The sequence below is a fragment of the Trachemys scripta genome, chromosome 6 (genome assembly GCF_013100865.1).
Source record: "Trachemys scripta elegans isolate TJP31775 chromosome 6, CAS_Tse_1.0, whole genome shotgun sequence".
Lineage (NCBI taxonomy): Eukaryota > Metazoa > Chordata > Testudines > Emydidae > Trachemys > Trachemys scripta.
In genome coordinates, this window is record NC_048303.1 from 89,010,560 (window position 1) to 89,028,200 (window position 17,641).

Here is a 17,641-nt window from a genome sequence, read left to right on the forward strand (position 1 = left end):
TGTGTTTGGAGTGCAGGATCCAAGATACATAAAGTGATATTGAGGCCTGCTGTTCTGTTCTCTCTCTGGATGGCTCAGTAAATGATTTTTATGCCTTCTGTTATTTTTCATGTCTGTTATTCTTGCTGTTGGCACTTTGAGTCTGCCATCCCCCTTGAGTGATAGCTTCCATTGTCATGACCTTTATGGACTCTCTACTCTTTGAGCCAATGAGGGAGTCTGCCAACCAAAAACGTACACGCTATTTTGAATATCTCACTGACTATTTGCAAGGCAATAAGATCTAAAGGGTATCCCAAAGGCTAATCTGATTCTGCTGCTGCCATGTTATCTCAATGTGATATCATGCTGCTTGTTTTTCAGAACCTCTTATTCCTCCAATCTCTTACTTAGTTTATCTGTGTGAATGTATCCATAGCTGGCGTTTAAGGTCAGCAATTGGTAAAATGTTTATAAAGAGGGGAATTAAGGGAGCAGAAGAAAGATCAATCACATCTTCCCAGCTTTGGTGTGTCATGTGACATCCCACCATTGCTCTAGGACAGCGGTTCTCAAATGTGGGTTGGGACCCTATTTTAATGGATCCCCAGGGCTGGCTTAGACTTGCCGGGCAACAGGGCTCAGGTTATAGGCCCCCTGGCTGAGGCTGAAGCCCTTGGGCTTTGGCTTTGACCCTTTCCCCGCCCAGGGGAATGGGGCTCAGGCTTTGGCTCCCCAACCCGGGGCAGTGGGAATCAGATGGGCTGAGGCTTCGGTCCCCCCTCCTGGGGTCGTATAGTAATTTTTGTTGTCAAAAGGGGGTCACGGTGCAATGAAGTTTGAGAACCCCTGATCTAGGAGCTAATACATGTTGTTTTCTTTCTCCCTGTATGGTAATATTTATTTTTTGAAGTTTAATGTGGTTTATCAAATGTGACAACTGTGTAATCCAGTCCTTTTTTGTTTCATTATGTAGCCGCGTGAGTTAGAACATTTTTTTGCTTTTTGTTTCCTTCATGTCTTTTTTTAGTTCTGATCTGGATAATTTTAAATTTCCAGATTTTGTGTTTTACAGTCAATATTATTAATATTCCGCCAAACTGTCTGAGTAAATGACATGAAGACAGTTACTTGGAAACTGATATTTTTTTCAGCTCAGCCATAGCTCTCTTCACCACTCTTTGATATACCTGCATGTAAACCTCTACATAATGGATCTGTTTTTCTCTCAGAAGAGGGGTTTATCTGACTGCAAAAGTCATGTTATGATTTGTTTGTCTTCTTCTTTAATGTTGTCTGGTAGCTCCGTTCTCAGTCTCAGCAAAGACATCCCTTGGAATTTCCAAAGAGTGTTTCAATAAAATTTTTTCTCCATTTTGCATTGAAATTTTAAAATTTGTGCCCAAGGGAAATGTCTAAGCACCTGGAGTGTTTCACTCCCACTCAATTTTCAATTGTCATGTTCCAGTGAGAGTACAGGGTTTGTTGGGTTAATTTCTTGTTTAAATATATATTCTGGTTCAATCAGTTAAGCAGGACAGGTATTAGATAATGTTGGCATTATTTTGAAATTGAGTTGGTTAACTATTCTACAAACTGCTATATCTACCAAGTCATTCAAGTGTCAGTGTGTCATGAACAAGGGTGGGCCTTGCTTTTATTGGACCCTATGTGAAGTAAGGTGTTCAGGGACCCATCTCCATCTATATGTAGCTGGGCATGTAATATTATGCCTGGTGAATTGGGGCTGTGTATGTAGAATTGCTGAATGAATGAAATAATGTAGCCCCCTACTACACAGTTTGTGTTCTCTTAACCCGCTCCTCCCCCTGTAGATATTTTGGTTTGAGTTGATTTTACCCCAATTGAAATATTTCACTTTGATGGCCTGAAACAAACAGTTCCATTTTGAGTTCAGCATTAAACTGCATCTCCTGATGGTGCCAGATTGCCTTGTGGCAGTGATAGGACAGTTGCCTGATGTCCCTATTCTCTCCTATGGGCCAGGCTTCCTGGCTAGACTATATCTCGCATGCTGTCCCATGAGGCGTGATCAGAGGCCAAACACATTGCATCATGGGAGATATAGTCTGGTTAGGCAGTCTGGTCCATAGGAGAGAATGTGGGCACCAGACATCTGAACTACAACTCCCATGATGCAAAGTGTCACCACCAGTAGATGCAGTTCAATTTGAACTGACTTGAAACAAAACATTTAGTGTCAGTTTAGCAAACTGAAATAAAAAACTTTGATTTGGAAATATCCAAATAGTCAGTTTCAATTGAAAATGCTGAAACAAAACATTTCACCATTTCTAAATGAAAAATTTTCAGAACTCTTCATTCTGGGAAAATTCTGATATGTCAACTTTTCATCCTAATTTGTGATGAAAACAAATATTTAAGTATCCTAATTTCCCATGGGACAGAAATTACAATTGCTCAGCTCCAGTCTAATGTCATTACTCACCATAGTTTGTATGTTTCACAAAGTCTGGTGGCGCCGTGTGCTGGTCCTGTATTGTTTTCTGTGGTTAATTTATAGTACTTAGCATAGAAAACACACTGTGCTTACACTTCGTTTTGTTTAAATTTTTGGCTGGAATTTGATCAAAAGTTTTTAAGGTACAGACCTTTATTCCCTCCATGTGAACAGAGGGTAGTTTCAGGGTTTGTGTTGCTTTTAAAAGGTGAGTGTGACAGTATGCGTTTGTTTATGTAATTTATCAGTATCTTAAGACATGGCGAAACATATTCTTTTTGAAATGATTAAAAATGAGGTTGTGGGAAACACTCTGTGGATGATTGTCAACACACCATGGATTGTACATTGAAACTGTGGAATAAATTTGGTACAATGCCATGCCGTTAACCCATTACCTTTTGAAAACTAGTAAAATATAATCCCTGCAAATCTGGAGTGCACTCCAGCAAACTAAAATCTGCACACTGATTAATGTATCTGTTGATTTCTGCCTGCGCTATGCACACTGGGACTGTGAGTCTTCCCTCACTCTAGATTAAATGAGGAGAAACATGTCCCTGAACTCTCATGACGGACCTAGCATCTCACCACCATATATTCATCAACCTTATTAGAGGATGCACCTAGATGTAGACATATAGCATTGTGTACATTTTCTTTAAGTATGATACAGAGCTAAAAAATTAGGCAATAACACATTTTCCATGTCAAACTAATTGTTTACTGTGGTGCATATGATCTACACCCATGCTTCAGTTATGAAAATTAACTGTTACCAAACATGTTTGTTCTCTGTAATTAACATAGATTTATAGAGTTTAAAGCTAGAAGGGACCATTAGATCATTTGATCTGACCACCTGTATATCACAAGCCATTAAATTTCATCCAGTTACTATTGTATTGACCCCAATAACTTGTATTTTGGCTAAAACATATCTTCCAGAAAGGCATCTAGTTTTGATGTGCAGATCTGAAAAGATGGAGAATACACCACTTTCCTTTAGTTCTGAGATTTTAGTTTAAATCAGAGAGGTTCTGGACAGTTACAGTAATTATATAATCTTTATGCGAAGTTGGTATGGAACTTTAAAAGCCACATCTCATGGCACTGCTCTCTCCAATTTGCAGGATTATTTCTAAATGCTCCATTATATCTCATACTTTACAATGCATATCATAATTAAAACAGTCCTGATTTAAGTTTATATATAATCCATTTTAATATGAGGTTGATAAAATAGGTGATGAGCTACAGGAAGTTAAGTTGTTTTTGTAGTATTATAGTAGCTTGAAATTGAAGGTACTATTTTAAATCCTGCTGAGAAGACAGTTTGATGATGGTGATTGGCTCCTTTTATCATTATTGGTTTACTTTGGATATGAACCACTTTGGTGTCATCAGTCCTGCTGAATATCAAAAAATCAGAGTTGATATAAAATCCCCTTTATGTTTGCAAGTTGGCCCAACTGTGAGCAACAAGTTCTCCTGTATTGGTCCGGGAAGTGATTCATCCACTAGTGTGCGTGGGACAAAACCATTCCCAACATTTTTGCAGTAAGTTTGGAATCAGTAGAAGAGCTTAAAAGGACAGAAGAGAAATCACTTGGAAACAAGCAGTACAAATAACTGAATTAGTTTGCAAATTATAATGTAATGTTCAGTCGTCATGTTCACAAACAAATTATTTAATGTTGATTGAAATGTTAATAAATTAAGTGTTAAAATGAACATCTGAATTCCATTTGTCTAGTCTGCCGTGTTTATGGCTATGTAAAGGCTCACATTCTGCAGAATTTGTTTTGTTATTTTAAGAGAAAAATCCCTTTGCTACCAAACTTGTGGCAATCCACAAGGACTCCTGAGAGCCTTTTCCTTCAGGTGTGTGCTGCCCCTGTGGCAGTTGTTACTACTGCTGTTACTGTGGGTACATCTACACTACAGCGGGGAGTCGATTTAAGATACGCAAATTCAGCTACGTGAATAGCGTAGCTGAATTCGACGTATTACAGCCGACTTACCCCGTTGTGAGGACGGCGGCAAAATCGACTTCTGCCGCTTTTTGTCGGCGGCGCTTACTACCACCTCCGCTGGTGGAGTTAGAGCGCCGATTCGGGGATCGATTGTCGCGTCCCAACGGGACGCGATAAATCGATCCCCGAGAGGTCGATTTCTACCCGCCGATTCAGGCGGGTAGTATAGACCAGGCCCGTGTCTGCTAGGTCACTGCTAACTTCAAATCCCAATATATCATTCTGAGTATGTAAAAAGGTAGGTTGGTTGGTTTATTTTGTTTCTGCATCAGATACTTGGAAGAGAGTCTATCCTTGATGAGCATATACAGTTGATTTCAATGCTAATGCCATCATCAATGGTACTGTCCTTATCAAAGGGAGAATTAACCCTCCATTTCCTTGGTTGGAGTTTTGAGATCCGGTGTTGTGCATGTAAGTGTGTTTCACTGATTAACAGTAGAAGTGCTGATGAACCTAGCAGGGTTTCATATATTCTGTATAACCCAATCATCACCTAGAGAATCTCGTGTTCCTCTATTTCAGACATGGGACCAAATTCACTGCTGTGTAAACTTACAAATCACGGCCCAAATTTACCGTTAGTAGAACCACAACTCTCTAATTGCAGACTCCAGCCGATGTTCCATCTAAATGTGTCTGAATTATTCTCCACTGCTGTTAAGCCCCATCGCCTGAAATCAAAAGGGCTAGAGGCTAATTGTAGTATGCATTTATTTAATGACTTATCACTAGTGGTTTTATTTTTGTACTCTGATTTTTTTTCCAATAATGATTCTCTTTTTGCCATATTCTGTTTTGTTTTTCTCTCCCACGCCCTTCCAGTTTTATTACTGGAGGCCCCCACGGTGATAATGCTGAGAGACTCCATCTGCTCTGAGCAGATGGGAGAGGTGCATTAATATTACATTCCATATTTGAGTATGTTTCATCTACAGTGAGGCTAGGCATCTCTCAGATAGAAATCAGTATAGCTGTATTGCTAATACAATGTCATGTGGCATTTGGTTGGCATTTACAGTGGTACGGTACAGGTTGGTCAGCATGAGTTGTGACAGAATATCGGGGCGTCTGCTCCCCTTTTGAAAGAAGTCTGAGCCACTCACATCATAGGCTGGCCCCCTCACAAAAAACCATTTATTGGTTTGTATCCTGGGAATTTAAGTCCTGTCTAGAACTTGCCTTTACTCAGTGACTGCACAGTTCAGTTTTCATGCCCTCAAAGGATCTCTGAACTGCTTCATTGCAGTCACTAAGCACTAAAATAGTGTATAAACACAGTATAGATACAGCATATTTCTGAAAGGTTACCAAACTGGTGGTATAGATTTTCTTGGACTAGTGGGGATTTTTGTGTAATGTTAATAACTACATCAGATGGCTGAGAGGTAGAGCTGGTAAAAAAAAAAATTCCATCAAAACATTTTTCTACAAAAAATGGTTTTCCTCAATTAAAAATAAGAGGTTTTTTTTGTTTTGTTTTTTAAATCCCTTTTGTCTAAATAGATAGTTCAGGTTTTAATTGGAAAAAATAATCTGAAAATTTAAAAAATAAGGTTTTTCTCAAAAAAAAAAAAAAAAACAGAACCTTTCACAGAAAACTTTGAAAATGAAAAATTGTTCATTTGGTTTGAAATTGTTTGCAGGAAAAAAATCATTTCCCAACCTGATGTATTGCAAAGGCAATTTGACAAAGAAGTATGGGGTATCAGAGAAAAGCCACAGAGCAAACAACAACTGGGAAAGGGGAAGATCTGCCAAATTGAATGTATGCACAGTACAGAGCGTAATGTATTGGAAGGTCTAATTTCAGACCTGAAGATCCCTGTCTTAAAATGTTTGCAATATGAGGAAAGTCTTCTCCTTAAAGCTATTTAGAATCTTATTCAAAGACTGAGGGCCAATTTCACAAGTGAGTTCCTCTTACACTGACTTACAGACTGTAGAACCCTTAGAGCTACTTGTATCCTCTCTAGTGCTGGATAATGGAGTCTAAGGGTATGTCTGCGCTGCAGTCACGTGGTGTGATTACAGCTCATGTAGACATACCTGAGGTAGCTTCAATCTAGATCGTTCTGGTACTGCAGTGAAGCCACAGCACTGGGCTTCAGCACAGGCTCTACAAACCCACCTGGAACCCTGGGTAATTACGTTGAAACCCACGCTGCCACAGCTTCACTGCTCTGGTGCCTGAGCTATCTAGATGCAATCTAGCTTGGGTATGTCAACACAAGCAGTAATCACACCCCATGACTGCAGTATAGACATTCTAAGGTGGCACATGCCAAAAGATGGATATAACGTAGCCCCAGCTGCAACAAGGGTGGGAGGGGGATTAGGGGTTTGGGGTGCAGGAGGGTGCTCTGGGCTGGGATCGAGGGGATTTGGAGGCCGGGAGGGGGATCAGGACTGGGCAGAGGGTTGGGGTGCGGGAGGGATTCAGGGGTGCAGGCTCTGGGCAGCATTTACCTGCATCACATAAAAGAAATCCAATAAATCCAGGCAGCCATGTGAAGAAGTCTTAGGTCTCAATTCAGCCGGCCACTAAAGCACTTGCTTAAAGTTAAGCATGCGCGGGAGCGCTATGTTGAAGGGGAGTGTCCAAGGCTGCCTTGCCAGTTGGCACCCGCTTACAGCTGTGTGGGACTGTTACCAAGTCTGACTCCGATTCTGCCCTTGGTCAATCACCTCGTCCTCTGGCCAGGTCCTTAATAAGAAATCAGTAGACAGACTGCTGGGTTCCTGTTAGTCTCAACGAGCTTGCAGGCTGATAGATAGAGGCTTGTGCTAGTGCTCTATAAATAGCTGTATAGACAAAGTTTTGAAGGTGCAGGTCAGGCTCTGAAGCCTGGGGAGGAGGCTCACTGCCACGGGTTACATAGGCATACCCCAATAGGTGCCAGCTGAGCAGGAAGGCAATTTTTCCCATTAACCCTTTAGTTGCTAAGCCAAAAGGGGGTCTATACCACACCATGACAGGGACCTTCTATGCCTCATTTAAAAGGAGCTAATTGGGTACTACATTTGGAAGAAGAGCATGTAGCTGTGTGTCTGTTTAAGGCCACCATAAAGTTCCACCCTAAGCTCCTTAACTTATCTGATAAAATCAGTCAGAAGTGCATAATCCATTGTAGTATCACTAATAAGGCCTTGTCTACACACTGAGTTCGCTAGTTTAACTAAAGGTCTGTTTTAAAATCAGTTTAGTTAAACTGGCACTAACCCCTGCATACACCCTGGTTTAATTGATTTAACTTAATTTGTGAAAGAATTGACTTAAGATAAATCAACATGAGACAGGTTTAAATCGATTTAAAAGTATCTACATAGTGGGGTTGAACCAGTTTAGGTTAATTGGTTTTTAAACCAATTTTAGTTAAACTGATGCAGTTTTGCTTGTTAGACAAGGCTGTATTGGTGACTGTTGCACAGTGCCTAAAAATACTTGTCGTTTACTGCACATAGCAATTTCCACCTTATGTGACCTGAAAAGGAAACCGAATGGGTGTGCCTTTTTTGTTGCTTCGTTCTGATGTGTATAAAAAGGCAATAAATAAAACTGCTTGTTTTTTTTTACTTAAAAATATTAAGAATTACATAAGAACATAAGAACGGCCATACTGGGTCAGACCAAAGGTCCATTTAGCCCAGTATCCTGTCTTCTGACAGTGGCCAATGCCAGGTGCCCCAGAGGGAATGGACAGAACAGGCAATCATCAAGTGGTCCATCCCCTGTTGCCCATTCCTGGCTTCTGGCAAACAGAGGCTAGGGAATTTCAAGTCTTTCAGAATTTCAAGAATTTTGGGGTTTTGAAGGATTTTATTAGAGGTCTCATAATATGAATTAGTGGAGAGAGAAGTGTTGAAACTTTGACAGATTCTTCCTTTCAACTGTTTATAGAACACTGTGAGTTAGATAAGTGTGGTTGGGATTTTGGTTTTATTTAGCAAAATATTATAATCACTTCCCCTCTCAAATTGATTTGATTTGCTTGATATTATGATATCATCCTTCCAATTCTCAAGTTGTCCATCGTATCTTCAAGGAATACCAAAGTAGAAAAGACCTGAATTTCTACTATTTAAAAAAAAAAAAAAAAAAAAAAAAACTTTTTGGGACGCAGGTGGCGAAAAATTTTCAGGCCATCCTTATATGACATAAAGAAGCAAAAAGGGCCACAAAACCCAGTATCTTTTCCTTTGCAGATGACCTTTAAATGCTTTTGAAAATCTAATCCTCACAAGAACTTTGTGAAGTAGGTAGGTAAGCATTACTGTGTTTTACCCATGAAGAAACAAGCAGCTAGATTAAGTAATTTGCCCAAGGCAACAGAAGGAGCCTCTGTCAGAGCAAAGTTAGAGGAGTCTGGATTTTGAGACTCAGATTACTAGGCCATGCGCCGCTTGGTTAAATAGTGCTGTACTTGGATTTACAGACCACAAAACAGTACAAAGTACTTTAAAGACACAGGGATGCAGAATCAATCTTACAGGTAGTAGTGTGGTACCATCTCTGGCAACCCAGCAGCCTTCTGAAAAGGGAATCAGTTCCACTACCTTACTAGAAGGAAAACTTGTTGTATGAAGTCCTGGAACCTTGGTAAGGTACATGGGGCCCTAGGATTAACAGTAAATATTCTCTTTGTTCTTGAAAATCAAGCAGGAATGTTGAATAGATTTTTAGTGCCAAGTGTTTGGCACTTGGTTGGAAAATGTAGAGTTATAATCAGGGCAACCCAGAAATGTGCCAGTTATGTGTTTAACCATTCTTGGGGTAGATTATTTTTGAACTTTACTTTCAAACAATGACTTGCAAGTAATTCTGATTCAACAAAGAGACTACAGAGAATGGTCAGCCTTAAGTTATCTAACCTTTTTTTTTTTTCCCTTGTACATGGACACTGTTTTTTAGTTGTCCAAGTAAAATCATGAATGTTCCTACTGGCATGCAGCTTTGAAAGCCTGCTTTACATTCTGAAGTTGAATAGATATTTAAAATAAGACAATTTGGGATAAAATCTTTGTTAAATACAGAAGTATACATAGTCTATTTTCATAGTGGCTGGGGCAGTGTTTTTGGCATGTCTCCAGATCTGCTGGAGCAGATTAAATTCTTAGCCTTCTGGGAAGTCAGAAAACTAGGTTTCAAACAAAGAATGTTAATCAATATATGATTGTGATCATATTCATAAGATCTGTGATGGTTATCAGCAGCTAGGAGTTGTAAATTTTAAAAGACGTTTGAAGAGATTTTTTCTGTTAAGTAGGGTAATTAACCAGAAAGAAAAAATACTACATCAGTGCGTGGGCTGCAAATGGAACCAAAGGAGTTATTGGAAATACCTGCTCCACATAGAAGACAGAATAGCTTGCAATGTTCTGCCTCCTTCAGGAACAATCTATGAATGAAATAGTCACCCCATTCATACTAAAAAGAACTCAAAGTATGCAGCTTTTCCTTTACAGATTGTCACTTCTCATTTATCTTCTGTATCCATTTTATTTACAGTTTTTTTTCAGTCATTCGTTCAGTTTTTACACAGTCAATGGTAAACATGTAGAACTGTGGCTGTTTACCGTGGGATTCACATAGACAAACGCAAGTAACAGACAATATCTGAAAACAATAACCTTGTAATGAATACTTTTTACCTAAAGAGATCTAAATGATTTCCTGTTAGGAACAGTGTCCTGTATGAGGAAGAGAACAAACATAAATTTAAAAAATCAAATCTCCAAGCTGCAATCATAATTTCTACCTGCAGGCTGATCTGGAATTTGAAGTTATTTATCTATAATTTCCTGCATAAGTAAAATACTCTCTCTTTAGAGGTGAAATTTGTAAAGGTTGAAGGGGCTTAACATTTAAATTTCAGAAGATGGAAACAAAATAAGAGGAGCGAGCTTTGTATGGTATGTTGATTCAGTCAGAAGCTGGATAGAAGGCTGTGGGGATTTCAAACAGGTGAAACAATTATTTTTTCATGGAAATGTTGTAAACTGATGCTTTAATTTATTCAGCTAAGATTTATTTTTCATTTTGCTGGAATGGATCCATTGTTTCTTACTCAAAAATGATGATCAAGATTCGTATTTCTTTATATAAAAGTAGCTCAAATAGTTTCTGTAGCGTAAGCCGCTGAGGTACACACAGAAAATAGAGACAGGATTAAAAGCTTACTGTAAGCTTGCTGGGAGTTAGAAGATGTAATGCAGACGGTATTTTTTTCTTCCTGAATTTTGAGTACCTTGTGTGATATTTGGATAACAGGATGGCAATACAGTTTCACTATTACGGCAAGTTCTAGTAGCCAACTGCAGGGATTTTTTAATCAATTCTGTATTTTTGAGGAGAGTGGGGAGGGACACATAGAGTGTCTGTCTCTTTCCTCATTTCTCCCCTTTGCATTCTTCAAGAGGCTCTTATATTCTTCCAGCATCCACCCAGGGCTTATGTAAAGGAAACTGATGGACTAGGGGCATCCGAGATCAGTACTGAAAAAGACCAGACTTTTGTATAAACACTTCATGTAGGACCACTATTCTTTCTTCTTTAACCCAATGTCAGTTAATTTTATAATTTGCTGGGATCGTAAGTGGACAATTACTGTTGCAATCATCTATCCAGGCCCAGAGGAGAAAGTACGACGAGCAGATGAACATGGTTCTTTCTCTTCTTCCCACCACGCACATCCTCTGAGATCAAAGATGAGTCATAGTTAAGGTTCCTATTCTCTGCAAAAGTGTTAACACAGGATAAACAATGTGTGTGTCTGAAAGGGAAGATTGTCCTTGGAGGGTAAAGGAAGGCAAAGCTATTGCACCAGCTCTCACCTTTCAAATAATTAAGAAGGAATGGAAGAGGCATAAGATATTGGCTGTTTCTGGAAAAGACTTTTTCCCCTGGCCCAGGATTGTTTTCTGCTGTTATCTTCCCATGAAGTAAAGCATTAGAGTGAAATGGGTTAGTTTTTGGCCCACCTCTAGATGCAGGGCAAGCAGCTGGGCCTCCCAAGATTCTGTTCATCCCATGGAGACTGAATATCTTTTTAATGAGGCTTCTCAAATTTACTTTTTCTCTGTGCTGTGAGGGATGGAAAGGGGCATGTCAGCGATACATCATGCCGTGGCAATGTTGATTCCAGATTGCTTATAGGCAGGGCTGGATGTAGTCAGTCCAGGACCCTAGGCTCATATGGCAAGGCAGGCTCTCTCCCCACCCCAATCCTTTGGCCCTGCTCACTGACCACGTCCCCATCTTCACACAGGAGCCTGTGGCACTCTACCTCAATGCAGCCCCCTGGAGCCTCCATATTCACCCATGTCATATAATTAATATATATATATATATCATACAACCCACTCCCAGGAGAGTATTTGTTTAATCAGCAGGGGAGTTGTAATCAAGGGGTTTACAAAAGCCGTAAGAGGGTTGCGCACGCAACACACAGTGGGGGATTGCTCACCTCTGTGACTCAGCAAAGTCAACCAGGATATGTCTGGGCTAGTGTTTTCCAGGCACATGAACTGATGATATAAAATAGGGAACAGTGGCATCATGCTTTTACCTTTCTCCTCCCCCACTTAAGCTGGAAGCAACAAGAACGCTGCCCCAGGCTTAAAGGGGAAGCCTGTGTATTAAGAACTGTAACCTGCCCACAACATCCAGTAGGGTGAGAAAACTGCTTGATCCAAATACTGCGTAGTCTAATAAGGTTTAAGATTTAGACTGCATGTTTACTTTTTATTTTCTTTGGTAACTATATCTGATCTTTTGTGCCTACCACTTATAATCACTTAAAATCTCTCTTTCTGTAGTTAATACATTTGTTTTATATTTTACCAAAAACAGTGTGTTTTGGTTGAAGTGCTTGGGAAATCTAAGCTCAGTTTACAAAGCTGGTGCGTGTCCTCTCCACACTGAGGGAGGGGCAGACACGCTTCTGACCAGGGCAAGACAGTATGTTCCGAGGATGCAAGGCTGGGGACTTTGGAGATTTGCTGGTGCCTTTCTCTGTGTGATTTGTGAGTGGCTTAGAAAGCATTCACGCAATATAGCTGAGTGTGGGGCTCTACATGCAGTTGTGCTGAGTGATAACAGCGCCTGAGAGGTTTGTTGCTTGTCACTAGCAAAGCATTGTGAGATACAGCCCAGGCTGGAGCATTAAGAGGGCACAGTGGTATCCCAGTTCCAGGTTGTACCCCAGGGATCCCATCACAGAGCCCCACTTGTAGTGGCAGGTGGATGGGTCCTGCCCTTCCCAAAGAGATAGTGGTAGCAGTATGGGCTTTCTTGTCCCCTGCCTCACAGGAGTGGCAGCAGGGATCCTCCACCCCGCCATGGTAGCAGCAAGTGCTCCTCCTCCCTCCCCCTGCCCAGTACTTACCTCTGCAGCCAAAGTGTACCTGGTTGGGTTGGGAGTGAACCAGGCCTGCTGCACTCTCCACTGCTATATGCACAGTCCCCTATTGGGGTGGTGTTGGCAGGGTCCGCCAGAGCAATGGGTTTTGAACTTAATACCCCTTAGTGTGTTATCTAGGCCTTAGGTGTAGACCTTATAAAGCCTTTGCATTAGTTGGCCCTGGGTTGCCCCGCAAGTTCAGTGGGTTGTTACATGATTTGGTTCAGACTTGCTTGAGGAATCATGCATGTGTTTGTCTTATTCATCAGTGCTAAGCCCTCTCACTGAAACAGAATATATAGCTGTAGGGAGGGTGGAGACTCTATTCAAGTCCACCCTTCCAGATTTAGTGACTCTACCTGGACAAGGGCTGAAAGACCTGAGTAGCAGCAACAGAAAAGTAAGTAGCTTGCTAAGTTTCTAGTGAGTTCTGCATGCTGTTTGCCATACGTTTTTACCAAACGTTTAAAAATTTTACGTTCTGAGTCTCTTTGAAGTTCCTACTCAAACAGAACTCCCATTGACTAAGGTTTGCCTGAGCAAGGACAATAGGGTAGAACCCTTTATTTGTATTTGATTCATCAGTTCTACTTTTTTTTCTTGTGTTGTGTGTGTGTGTTTCCCCTTAGGAAAGCTCATGTCCAACTTGTTGAAGTTTTTATGGGCTGGGTTAGGAAAGCCAGCTGCTGTCTTTCCTATCTGTCTTTGCCTTGTTTGTGGCAGCTGTCCCCAGCAGAGAGGGACCAGTACAACTTAAGTCCTGGTTTGGGGAGCTCAAAAATCGAAGAAAGGATGGAGGAGGTGATTGTTTTCCTTGGTTACCATATTCTGAGATTTATTATTGTTGGCTAATTAACTGCTGTTCTATTTTTATTTTCCAGATCTCTGGGTTTGAAGGGCTGATACTCAAACAGTTCCTACTTGACTAGAGCACTAAGTGACTACTTCCTTGTGTATGTACTTTGTATTCCTCAGAAATTAATTATTTTTATTTGAAGACCTGTGAGTTTTGGAGTTCTTTCCCCCACCTCCCCTTTCTCTCTTTTTTTTGGGGGGCGGGGGGGGTCAGTAAGTTGTTAGTATTGCGTGGTTTATTTAAAACTGTTCTGACTGCTCTTGTTTTAACTTTTATTTCAGGAGCCAGCCATGAACAGAGGAGGAAAGACTTTCATGCTTGGTTTTATTACCATTTATGCTACTTTTATGCAGAAACCTCTTTTCAGAGCTTTTCCTTTTCTAAATAAATTTTACTTTTATTGAATTTCTAGTACGTGTTGTCTTTTGTTCCCTGTGTGAAAAGTTTTGCTTCAGTTTTTTCAGTCAGATCCAAAGGCTGCTGAGCAATTTGCTTGTCTGCTTTTGGGCCTGCTTGAGTTTTCCTGTCACATGTCCAATGTAGAAAATGTTCAGATCCACAGACACCCAGCCTGTCCCGCTCCAGGGGTGCTAGCTAGAATATTGGTAAGGTGCATGGTCCTCAGCAGCCTCTAGTTAGCGGTTTCTTAGACCATCCCTCTGCCCCACAAATTTTTGTTACTTAATCCTAGGATGGATACCTCCTAGCACAAAGCCATTCCTCCCCCAATTATCTCTACTGTTCTCATTATTGGCCGAGGCTACTCTAGATGGACTCTGAGCATTAACTCCCCTTTGCCCAGCTTTTCTGCAACACAAAGAAACTCCTCCAACAGAGTCAGCTTATAACTCATGGCCACTTGAACAGGCCTGTCTGGGATTCTCCACAGGGCACCAGTGTCATGTCCACCCACGTGCTCAATAATCAGTTCAGATACTGAGACTCTTCTCTTAAGGCTCCCCAAAGTTTAACAAAGATGGAGAATTCCATACCATGTAATATAACCTAATAATTTAACACGTGCATTCCATTACCAGCTCTGCCATCATCTTATGCTGTTTTGCATTAACATAACATTTTTCTTAATGTAAATAATCATCTGTAGCTGAGACTGTTGTGTCAGCTAATAAATAGTTAACTTTATAAGAGGCACCATTCCCCTTCACCACTCCAAACAAAATCTGTCACTGAGTTCTTGTTGTGAACATGCTGTTTTGCTCTCTGTGCGTTAGTAGCGTTCATATTTTGCTCCATTTTTCTTTTCTAGAATACAGCACATTTTCAAATGCACTGAAGAGGTGCCGGAATCAGAAGAAGGAACACTCTGTTTTCAATCAGCGAACAGAAGAGGCATCTGCTGCTCAGTATTTTCAGGTAACAAAGCCGTCTAATGCCAGTTTTGTGGAAGCTAAGTTATAGATGTTTCCCTGTTTTTCTGACCTTAGTCACCGGACCAGGTAGAAAGTTAGCTCAGGATTCTGCAGCAAAGGGTCAGGCCCTTGTTACTGTTAAATACAGGTCGTTTGGTAGAAGATGGGCTTTATCTTTTTCTATTTTTCCATTCCTCCTTTCCTTTTAGTTTTATGGCTGTCTATCTCAACAACAGAATATGATGCAGGATTTTGTGAGGACGGCCACATATCACAGAGCTATCCTACAGAACCACATAGATTTTAAAGACAAGGTAAGCTCTGTTGGATCCAAACATAATCGTGTCCGGAAGAATAACATTGATTGAACTCTCCCGTCTGATCTTTCCTAGAACTTTGTGCATGAATGTACTGATATGTAACACACATGTTTACAAAAATAGGTGTCAAGTATATGGATGCCTAGGCACTATGGTGATGGGTGCATTACAGGCACCTTAGGATAGATGTACTTGAACCTAAATGCTGGATCCAAACATTAAATCGGAATTTCACAGCTGGCCCCTGCGGACTAACCAGAAACCCAAATCTGAACACTCCTGAAATTTTTGGGCAAAGAAATCAGAAGCCGAACTTGGCACCTTAGGCCCACCTCTTTTTTTTATATACATATACATATATATATATAAACATAGGAATTGCCATACTGTCTCCGACCGGTTCCATCTAGTCCAGTGTATTGTCTTTGATAGTGCCCAGATGCTTCACAGGAATGTGCGATAAAGTTTGCATTCGGCAGGTTTGGGGCAATCTACCCTCTTTCCCTCCTCTCCCCCCCCCCCCCAAAAAAAAACCCCAAACAAAAAAGATTAGGTCTCCTCCTACTTACTAATAGTTAAGAGATTGGCTTAAATCATGAAGCAAAATGTATAGCATATCATACCTCTGGATATTCACAGAATCATGGGACTGGAACAGTCCTCGAGAGGTCATCTAGTCCAGTCCCCTGCACTCAAGGCAGGACTAAGTATTATCCAGACCGTCCCTGACAGGTGTTTGTCCAACCTGCTCTTAAAAATCCCCAATGATGGAGATTCCACAACCTCCCTAGGAAATTTATTTCAGTACTTAACCATCGTACCATATACATGCTCAATCCCTTTTCGAATTTTGTTAAATTTTGACCCCTAAAGACATCATCTTGTGGCAATGAGTTCCACAATTTGTTTACTTACTTTTTCACATATTGTGTGAAAAAAATGTTTCCTTTTATCAGTTTTGAATTTTCTATCTTTTAGTTTAATTGAATGTCCCTGCTGCAAATTGGTAGAAGTCTTTATTGAGCAATCTATGGGGATCCCCAATCCCCTTTCTTGAATTGATATGGTTAATTTAGAACCCTGTAAGGTGTATATGAGTAGATAAAATGTTTTCACACCAAAGTTGCATTACTCTGTGTTTCAGTGCTGAATTTAATTTGCCACATTGCGCAGTCACACCTGGCTTTGGTTAGGTCCCTCTGCAGTTCCTCTCTGTCTCTCTGTTCTTGACTAACCTAAATAACTGTGTAATCTGCAGAATTTGCTGTCTCACTATTCATCCCTCTTCCAGAACATTAATCAACATATTAAGCAGCATAGGATCCAGTATGGAACACTGCTATAACCAAAAATGCAATCTGAAAGCAACAGTTTACCAATCTGCTAAAAGTTTTCCAAGTCTGTAAATGGCTAAGACTGTGCACTGCACCTGTAATGTCTTCCCCCAACTCCTGCTTTCTGTGTGCACTTATCTGCTTTTTAAGACAATATCAAAAAACAAGGCTGACTTCAACTCAGGGCCATCTAAAATTGACACCACCCCAAAACAAGACTTTCAATACAATCTAAATTATTAAGCAAGAAATTTCCCCTTCATAAAACTTAAGTCAAAATAAAGAAAATAGTTAAAATAAAGTTTCTCTTCACTTTTTAAAGTTTCTAATGTTCTAACTGGGTGTTTCTTCTTTTTGTGTGTTTAGTAAAAGGTTAAGATACATTTTATGATGCCTGTTTGCAGTGGGAATAGGCCAGTCATACCTTTATGCAAACCTCAAACCATACTGTTTAATTTCGTAAAAGTAAAACAAAGGGGTTTAAGACACCTTAACCCCTTGCCTGAGATAACCCTCCCCTACCATCAACTCAACAATACCAGTGAGCTAGGAGCATGGGAGGGCTTGCCCAGTTTGCCTGGAACACCAGTACCTGGCTCATAAGAGTGTGAATGGTATTGGATTGTTGATTTGTTCCATCATCAACTGATTAATTTTCTTACTAGAACAGGTAGAAATCTTGTATTACAGGGTCTGTAACTAGTAGAACAGCAGTGGATTGGGGACACTCCTTGTCCTTGGGCTCCCTACCAATGAGAACCACAATGAGTGTTTTTGCTTTTTACAGTGAGAAGGTAGAAAATGAACAGCGGAACCCAATTGTGCACATTTGTTTTACACTGAATTAGGAGGAGGAAGTGTG

General features: G+C 40.4%; 1 protein-coding gene across 3 annotated transcripts in view; it reads left to right on the forward strand.

Moving 5' to 3' along the window:
- Positions 1-17,641, forward strand: part of LOC117878662 (histone-arginine methyltransferase CARM1-like) — a 125,993-nt gene that overhangs the window by 45,857 nt on the left and 62,495 nt on the right. For all 3 annotated transcript variants that reach the window (XM_034772989.1, XM_034772987.1, XM_034772990.1), the window contains 2 exons: positions 15,023-15,129; positions 15,335-15,439. In XM_034772989.1, the coding sequence (XP_034628880.1) occupies positions 15,023-15,129; positions 15,335-15,439 (212 nt within the window). The remainder of the gene's footprint in view (positions 1-15,022; positions 15,130-15,334; positions 15,440-17,641) is intronic.